General features: G+C 38.6%; 1 protein-coding gene across 1 annotated transcript; it reads right to left on the bottom strand.

The window, feature by feature from the left end:
- Positions 1 to 250: 250 nt before the first annotated feature.
- LOC122648614 (U-box domain-containing protein 43-like) lies at positions 251 to 5,536 on the bottom strand. Its single transcript, XM_043841825.1, has 4 exons — positions 5,318 to 5,536; positions 3,621 to 4,905; positions 2,028 to 2,346; positions 251 to 1,761 (listed from the first exon to the last, which is right to left on the bottom strand). Exons 2-4 carry the CDS (start codon positions 4,851 to 4,853, stop codon positions 281 to 283), a joined length of 3,033 nt encoding a protein of 1,010 aa, XP_043697760.1. The 5' UTR covers positions 4,854 to 4,905; positions 5,318 to 5,536; the 3' UTR covers positions 251 to 280.
- Positions 5,537 to 9,681: the final 4,145 nt, after the last annotated feature.

Raw genomic sequence — 9,681 nt, 5'->3', positions numbered from 1 at the left:
GAGTCCTATATTTCTTTTTGGAAGACAAAAAAATTATTATATTATATTATGAAAAGAGAAAAATGAACAAATTGTTGGGGTGGGGGGAAGGGGAGATGCGACCTGGCTGGCAATGTTAAAAGGCTCCTACAACCAAGGATCGTCTAGCTGCTTCGGGGTATGATGTTAACACTACTTCCATTCTCAGGAGATTCCGTGAGCCATAACCATGTTTATTCTTCACCTGCCTCTGTATTAGCTATGTTCTTCAAAACAAGCATCCTGAACAAGCTTTTTCCCTTCAAGCGAGAGGCATTGATGACTTCGAATAGCGGTCAAGCTGTGCCAAGACTCTGGCAGCCTTCCTTCCAAGCTGGCTTTCTTCATGAATGCTTCGGGTGGTCAACCGAACAAGATGCATCCTAGCTTGTGATTTATATAACTCCACCAGTTCCCTCATTGCAAACACCTTCTCCAAAAGACTTAGAGCTTCCTCCTTTAGGGAGGGAGGTCCCCAATTCAGCACCTCCAGTATTGGACAGATAGCGTTAGCTTCATGCAAAGCATAGGCCCCTCTATGAGAAGCATCTTCCCAAACCAATGTGGATAGTGTTTGAAGTGCTTCATAGGCAGTTTCATTAACCTTCTCTTGCAAGAGTTGCACCAGTTCAGGTAAAGCATTTGCTGACAACAGACAAAATGTTGTCTTCACACTGCAAATGCCACCATGCACTACACATACAGTCACATGTGCCGGACGAAAACACCACCAACTGTATGGTCTAGGCACAACCGTGAGTTTTGGACTGCTCGAGGAAAAGTTACCTATGAGTGCTGCTGCTCTTGCCTTGGCTGTTATGGAATCAGACTTCAGAAAGTTCAAAAGTAAAGGGTAGGCCCCTAATTCAACCACCATGCGTTGTGTCCCAAGATTTGTAGGATCCGTGAACCTGAAGAGTGCTCCGAGGGCATTCTCCTTTGCTTCCATAGTTCCAGATATCAAGATATGCAAGAGTGCTGGCAATGCATCTGATTCAATCAACATCGTTGTGAGTGCTACTTCTGATTTTGGAAGATTGGCTATTAACCCAGCTGCTGCCATTTGTGCATCACTCCGACTGTCATCCTTAAGAAAATGCACCAAAGTCTCCACCCTCGGCTGCATGAGAAGGAAGTCCCCAATCCCCTGAGGCTCATGGATGGAGAAGCGGGATAGTAGATTAAGGGCAAGTTCTCTGATTTCCTGGTCAGGGTCATCTAACAGAGGAAGGATAATAGAAACACCACTAGAACTAGCAACTGCCTTCTCCACAGGCTTTGCTTCAGACCTGCAAATTGCAAGCAATGCTCGCAATACAGGCTTGCGGATGGCATGGGATAAGCTTGGATCCTGTTGAAACGCAAGCAAGTTGGCAACGATCTGCTCTAAATCGAGGCAGTCCCCTTTTGAATCAGTTAGGAACTCAATCCCATGACCGTTTGAAGAAAGTCTCTCCAGGATCTTGGAGCACCCCTCGATGATAAAGGTGTATACATGGGAAGAGAACAACTGATCAAGAACAAGAGGAACCCCTCCAGCAGCTGCAATTAACCTTTTGTTCTCACGACAACTTGACAGCTTAACTAGAGCAGACAAGGCCAAGTTTTTACAATCAACACTTCCCAATACCATTTCCAGTAAGGGAGGTATTACTCCTTCCTCACCAAGGAGCGCTATATTCTGATCAACCAGTTCCATATTCACCAAAGTTTTCACCATTGATATCCTTGATGAGTCTGGCCCTGAAAGCAAGGGTCGCACTGCATTATTAGGCCCAAAAACGAAGAGAAATCCAAACAATGCACTATTAACTATCCTCTTGATTCTTTTTAAACTAAATAATTCCAAATTCTTAAATGGACTTTTTTTTTCTCGACTATCTATTTATTAGGTGAGGACCAATTGCTAGGGGTCTGCTAGAAATACTGATTTTACTTACAAGGACCTTCCACAGCAGAAAATAATCATGTTATAGAGGCAGATATTAAATAAGAAATAGTTTACCAACCTTGAATTAGTCGATTAATAAGTGGCTTATACCAGTTGGCCTTAGCAGCACGAGCAATATTTTCTTCATCATCATCACAAAGCTTTAGCAAGATCTTTTCAGCTTTCTCTGCTGACTCAATAACTGTACCTTTTAGAAGTGTAACAAGGAAGATAATTGCACTGCTTTGCTGAGAGAGCTTTCTTAGAACAGATACATTCCAACCAGATCTGTCTTGCAACAACTCTAAGAGAAGCTCGACCGCAGCCATTGATGTATTTGGGTCACGCCCTAAGCAGGGAACCAGGTGCTCTACTCCTTGGGACTCAACCACCCTATCCTGAAATTTTGAATTCGAAGCATTTAAAATAAGTTCAGAACTCAAAATGTGACTGCAACTCGGTGAGTTTACAAGTCCTAGATGATGCAAACCACAGTTCAATCAACTTGAAACATTTAAAATGAAGTTCAGAACTCAAAAATGTGACTGCAACTCGGTGATTTTACAAGTTCTAGATGATGCAAACCACAGTTCAATCAACTTGAAACATTTAAAATTAAGTTAGAACTCAAAAATGTGACTGCAACTCGGTGATTTTACAACTTCTAGATGATGCAAACCACAGTTCAATCAACTTGAAACATTGAAAATGAAGTTCAAACTCAAACTGTGACTGCAACTAGGTGAGTTTAGAAGTTCTCGATGATGAAACCACAGTTAAATCAACTTGACCTTCCAAATTTTTTACAAGAAATAATCAGGATCATTGTGAAACCTATCCCAACTACCAAGGTTGGTCTACAATGGATCTCATTCCTTCTATTCACTTCATCTAGGGCCATGTCTTCAATGAAAGAACACTGTCCTTAATTCATTTTCTTTTCTTTGTTTTTGGTCATCATTACTCCAACACACCCTTCTTGGCCCTCCCTTATCCTATTAGAGGCTTCCATAAATCACTCCTTGCCAGTTTCATATTGGTCTTAGTTACACATGAAGGAAAAACATTTGAAATGATTTACCCCTCATTTTATATCGGGATACTACTACATTCTAATACCGTGGGGTTTCTCCCTCCATTCATCTCAACTTTCTGGTGTCAGTTATTCTTCCCTCCCCCAACCCACCCCACCCACACCCCCCCCCCCCAAAAAAAAAAAAAAAAAAAAAAAAAAAAAAAGATTACTGGCAAAGAATAACAGTTATTGCTACTGATTGACCAATGAAACACAACATTTTATCCAGGGGGAGAGAGAGAGATGTCCATACCATACAAAACAGTGCTAATGATTGACCAATGAAACACTACATTTTTTTCATGCTATTGGGTGATTAAGTAATAAGTTATCAATTGACAATCTAATGGTTCATTGTACTATCATAGTAGACAAACTTGACACATTTATGAACAAAATCTATATTTACCCTGAATTTTGTATTTCAAACAATAAAATTGAGCATAGATTATATTAAACTGTTTCCTGATTTAGACTATGAATTATGAAGAGAAAATTGAGCCTACAAGGAAAAAAGGAAACATTCAAAGTAGAAAAGTAGAATTTCCGTCTTAATGAAAGTAAAAAATGTTAACATGGAATATCAGAGCTGCTAACCTTATTTCTGGTGTGCTCTTCTGTAACAGCTTTCAATGTAATTAAAATTCTTCTCTTCACATCTCTGTTATGTGAGCTTCCAAGAATTGGGACAACAATATCAATAAGCCCTGCTATAGCAACCCAGTCCTTGTTGATTGGGCTTTCTATAATAAGTTCCTGAATTTGGTCAAGAGCCTCTTCCGTGGACAAATCCTCACCTGATAACAGCTTTGCTCTGGCAGATCTGATCTTAAGACAGTAATTGAGTTCCCGCCACTCTTCAATTGACTGCCTCAACTTAAGGTTGGACCTCAGAGAAAAGTCATCAAGAGGTTGACCAGTGTCTGGGTCAGTTCTCTCTCCACATTCGAACCAGGCCTCAATGGCCCGTCTCTCACATGTGGTACCTGTGCAGATGCTAACGGGGTCAAACATCACAGCCTTTGCTATGGGACAAATGAAAGAATTAAATGGAGTGATGTATTCTCCCCATGTCTCATATTTCTCTATGGTCTGAATCCTCTGTATATACACTGCCTTGACTGTCTCGTGATCATTCGCAGCATCAGCTCTAGAGAGCAGTTCAATGACCTGTTCCAGGAAGAACACTTCTGCCCTTTCCTTACGGGCTGCCGCCTCTTCTTTTTCCCTTCTAAAGCTTTCAAGCTCTTCAGTTATTTTTGAAGGTTCAACAGGAATCCCAACTGCCTTTGCTATTTCTTCAAGCATGTCATTTGCAAAGCCCTGATCAACTTTCTGCTCCTTAAGACCCTGGTCCAATTTTTCTACAATCCGGAGCTGAGTTTGAGAAGCCTCAAACTCTGCCCTTTGCATATCATTCTGTAACCTGTTCACTTTTTCGGAGATGTCTAAGAGAACTTCAGTGCTCGCAAGGGACAAAGCAGCCAGTGATCTTCCAATATCCCTCGTCACATCCTGTACCTCCTTGACTATGCTCCTGCATTTGATTAATAAGTAGAATCGAGCTCGGTTTTTATACTTCTCCACCAAGTAATTTGCCTTCTTAACATCTTCTTCAAGGAAGGCCAGAGCTTGTCTCGCAGTCTGAGAATCATTCAGCTTTCGCAATTGTAATTCCTTCAAAACGGGTTCAATATCGAATAGGTATTTCGACATAACTTTGAAGCTCTCCTTCTCTATAAGGACATCCTTTGCAGCTTCGGCAGTTTTTATGATATGAGTTGTTAGGTAGGCCAAAACAGTTCCTATCGGTAAGAGCTCCAATGCCATGATAAGAACTATAAGTTCTTAGTATGACTAAACAGAATTACAAAACCTGATTCTAGAAGGCAAAAAGCACGAAAGTTAATTGTAATAACTAAGGACCATGAATCCAGCCAAAGAAAGACAAAGAGAAGCTAATTCCAAGTAAACAAACCTGAAAAGTGAAAACCAAAAAAGTGGGAAAGAGAAGGGCTTAACAAAGAAACCATGCCCACATAGTAATCCTTTCCAGCCTACTTGTCAAATTCATTCCATTTAGTAAATTAGTCGAACAGATAGAATGTTTGAGCCCCAAGAACTGAACAAGTTAAGACGAAATGTCACCCCACCCACAAGACCATATATTTTCCCAATGAGGAAGAAGAAGCAAACGAGACAGTAGAAAAGGAGGAAACAGAACCTTACAACAATCATCAATTGCAGAGTCCAGAATCAATCTCTATCAAGGCATAAAGGGTTACTTCTTCAACCTCTTCAACAGGGTTTAATCCATTCCCAGAAAGGATATCAAAAAAGGAAAACGTAATCGATAACGAAAAGCTTTGCGGGCTTTCGAGGTTATGATGTAAAGTGGGTCTTTGTCCCATCAAAAACGTAACGAGAGCAGCGAAAGCACCAAGTCTTTGTTCTCCTCACCCCAAATCTGCTTTTTTACTTCTCATTTTCTTACTCGTGTACCTCAACACAATAGAAAGTAAAAACAGGGTAACCATTTTTAACAGAAGAAGACTTCGAAGTCAATGTACCCAAGGTTAGATTCTGCCAAATCTTTGTATAATCTTTCTTAATGGGTGAAGAAACACGCGGCATTCTTTCAGTGATTGATAACCAAAGCTGAAGCTTCACGGATTATGCAAAATACACAGTGAGTTGGAAATTTTCTTACACAGGTGGTCACCACTCACCAGAAAACCAATTGAATTGTAAAGTATCTGGACTAGAATCCCTTTTGAATTTTCGTCTTGTCTTCTTCTCCCTTGTCGAGTTCATTTTAGTTCTCACTATAACGAACTGTTGCAGAAGCTGCAATCAAAAGAAAAAAAAAAAAAAAAAAGGAAGAAGGTTAACACGTGGGGAACTTGCTATTGGATTGAGGATTTTGGAATCTTGAATCCAAAGCACAAATTTCCAACCCCACACAGCCTATCTTGTTTCAGCAAAATGGAACTCCAAAATTCTTCTTATTCAACCATTTAGGCCAACGAGTCTGCGACCCAACCCAAATGGTGTATTTCACATCTGCTTCCTAAGACATGAGGAAACGATGGAGTTTGAAATTTTCTTTGTCGGTAGGTCTTCAACCAAGGATGAATTCAGTTCATTCATTCATGTAGGAAAGCTCCTCTTTGTTGCATCTGAAAGAAAAAAACGTTGCCCCCGTGACGTGCCGATACCAAGTGAACCGATATGACGATATCCCATGTAAAGGATGCATGGAGACCAAAACACACGGGGTCGCAGGCAAGAGTCTAAGGGTGTCAATATGTATTGCATATGGTATACCGATATCATACCAAATTTATACATATATCAAGTCGGTATTCGGTATGATATCGATATGGATAAAACAATGAAAATGCATCATACCATATCGAATTACTGATATCATACCAAATACCTATACCGAATAATACCAAATAGATTCGATACAATATCAATATGAAATACATGTATAGACCAATATTCAATATGATATCAATATGAGATATATGTGTAGTGTACAATACCAATACTATACCAATTGACACATTTAAGCAAGACCCACAATTTTTTTATGAAAATGTAATCACACAAACCACACACCAATCCCAAAAGGTTAACTGACTTTTAGGAGCAAGACCCACAATTTTGCCCTCGCATGAAAGGAGACAATTTTCCTCCACCCATGGTCAAGGGAGATCAAAAGGTTCAAATGGTGTGTAGAGAGTATCGGGATTTGGGAACTGTGGGGAGTATTATCAACTTCCTAATGTAAGGGGTAGATAAAACTTTTCCAAGGTGTACTTTTCCTATAGCCATGGTGATCTCTTTCATAAATTTTTTTGGGTAAATTATGCATAATCCCTTGGTTTTCAAACAAAACTCAGATCACCCCCTGATTTTTTATAAAACTCAAATCACCCTCTCAACAGTAAAGGTGTTAGTCTGCTGTTAATTATTGGTGTGAAAAGATTATTTTACCCTTGTACTAAAATATTAAAATTAAATTTACAATACTACCCTTCCTTCATCTTCAACATTGATCAAGGGTAGTTTAGGAATTTAAATTTATTTAACTAGTTGACATTGTCACTTAACAGCATAAAACTAACAATAGGCACTAATTTGTCATATTGGAGTCTAAATTAGGGGGTGATTTGAGATTTTTCAAAAACCAGAAAATGATTTGAGTTTCATTTGAAAACCAGGGGGTGATGTGTAATTTACCCAATTTTTTTTTAATTCTTTTTACAAAAGGTTTTATCCGACCGATAAAAAACCATATTTCTCATGTATCAAATCTCACTATGCATTAAATTGTGTCACATATCATATTTTAAATTCAATTTCAATCATACATATTCTCATGTATACTGGTATAGTTCCTTCTATGGAAATTGTCAATCTTTTCTTGTTAAGTTTCAACTTTGAATGGATTTTTCAAGTTTTATTTTGTCACTTGGCCAACACTTAGACACCGTCTAGGATGAAACCCATCATGCAAGTGTATATGCCTTAATTTGTCACATTGGAATTGTGCATAGCAATGATGATCGGATGCTCTAGCATAATATTTGGATCATTTTTTTTATAATTTCGGAGGTCTTGTGTAACTTCCAATTAATGTTTAAAACCATTAAAGGAATTGAATGAGGTAGAAAAATGACCAAAATATCCTTGAAAAAGTTGACTGGATGAAAAGCGCGTCAAAACAACTTTGAAATTGAATGTCATTGGATAATTTTTGGGATCTTTTCTTGTGTAACTCCCATCTAATGTTTGGAACCATTTTAAAATGTCCAAGTAAAGTGCTTTGAAGAATTACCAAAATACCCATAGAAAATATTGATCAGATCAAAAGCTGACCAAACAACTTTGAAATCGGATGCCCTTGAATCATGTTTGGGTCATTTCTTAAAGATTTGGAGGCTTTGTATAACTCCTAACTAATATTTTGAACCATTTCAAACTAACCAAGTGAGGTAGCGCTAAAAAAACATTATCCAAATACCTCTAAAAAGGTTGATCTAGAGGAGTTTGAGGTGGACTATAGCGAGGAGGACGATAGTTTGACACTCTTACTGCTCTGTGGGCCAGATCAAAGGCGGGACAAATGACTTTGCATTCAGTCCAAATTTCGTGATTATATGAATAACAATCCCTTCTTTTTTTTTTTCATAAAATGATTCCTTAATTTCATTGCATTAGATAATATTTTTGGAATAATATAAAATGAGAAAGTTATGATCATTTTAAACAGAAGTTTTTTATTTTCTCAAGTCATATGCAAAACAATATTTTCACTTTTCTGTCAATTTTTTATATGTTTATATACATAAAAAATTATACTAATAATATATTATTTTTATGTACGTATTTTCAAGTTTACTATCCAACAAAATATAAAAAAATTTAATCTGATATCGAATCAAGCAGTTAGAGCAAATTACATACACCCCCTAATATTTGAAATAATAACAAAACACCCCGTAGTTTCAACATTTATATATTGGGTAAATTATACATCACCCCCTGATTTTCAAATGAAACTCAGATCACCCCCTAATTTTTGAAAAAACTCAAATCACCCCCTGATTTACACCCCAATATGAAAAAGGGTAAAGTACACGTCACCCCCTGGTTTTCAAACGAAACTCAGATTACCCCCTAATTTTTGAAAAAACTCAAATCACCCCCTGATTTAGACCCCAATATGACAAATTAGTCCTTAACGTTAGTTTTATGCCGTTAAGTGATGATGTCACCTAGTTAAATAAATTTAAATCCCTAAACTACCCTTTAGCAATGTATTGCAAATTTAATTCTACTGTTTTAGTACAAGGGTAAAATAATCTTTTCACACCAATAACTAACAACATGCTAACACCGTTACTGTAGAGGGGGTGATTTGAGTTTTTTCAAAAACCAAAGGGTGATTTGAGTTTCGTTTGAAAACCAGGGGTGACGTGTAATTTACCCTATGACAAATTAGTCCTTAACGTTAGTTTTATAACGGCAAGGATGATGATGAGTCCGGTAAGAAATTATTGTGCAGGTGCCAGATTTGCTCCACTGGCTTCTTCATCAGTAGTTGTTCAGCAAACATCTTTGCTCGCATCAACTGAGTGCATATCGAAGGCTGGTGAGTGTGATCGTTGTTGATGAACTCAACTCTGTGTGTGTGTGTGTGGAGAATGACTGTCTGAAATCGGAACCCTAAGCGAAAGGTTGAATCCTGGTTGAGATCAGAACAGAGCGAGTGCGAGAGTGCGAGAGATCAACATGCGAGACTCGAGAGAGAAACGTGACAACATAATAATACGGGGCTTGTTGGAGATGATAATCAAAATTAAAGAGGAAATCGAACAAGGGGGGATCTCTAAGTTCAAGCTACAACCCCGTCCCACCTAGATCTTTATCTCCTCCAGTTCCCCAGTTCCTCTAACAAGGGGAAGGGGGGCTGGAATGACCACCTTACCCCTGCCCGAACACTCTACCTAGTTGGGGTCCACCACTCCCCTATTAGAGGAGCTAGGGAACTGGGCCGGGCAGAGACTTGGAGGAGATAATTTTCCGCCCTCCTCCCCGTAATCCGGCACGCCAACAAAGATATCATACAAATTGAATTACCAAA

This window comes from Telopea speciosissima, chromosome 1 (assembly GCF_018873765.1).
Source record: "Telopea speciosissima isolate NSW1024214 ecotype Mountain lineage chromosome 1, Tspe_v1, whole genome shotgun sequence".
Taxonomy (NCBI): domain Eukaryota; kingdom Viridiplantae; phylum Streptophyta; class Magnoliopsida; order Proteales; family Proteaceae; genus Telopea; species Telopea speciosissima.
Note: the sequence above shows the minus strand (reverse complement) of the source record. Positions and strands in the feature narration are given on the sequence as shown.

What these genes read in the sequence shown, in the direction of transcription:
- LOC122648614 (XM_043841825.1), bottom strand. Translation starts at nt 4,853, where the DNA reads ATGGCATTGGAGCTCTTACCGATAGGAACTGTTTTGGCCTACCTAACA. An exon ending in AAGAGCACACCAGAAATAAG is followed by an intron (nt 2,347 to 3,620) that starts GTTAGCAGCTCT and finishes TCAAAATTTCAG; the next exon opens with GATAGGGTGGTTGAGTCCCA. An exon ending in TATTAATCGACTAATTCAAG is followed by an intron (nt 1,762 to 2,027) that starts GTTGGTAAACTA and finishes CCTTGCTTTCAG; the next exon opens with GGCCAGACTCATCAAGGATA.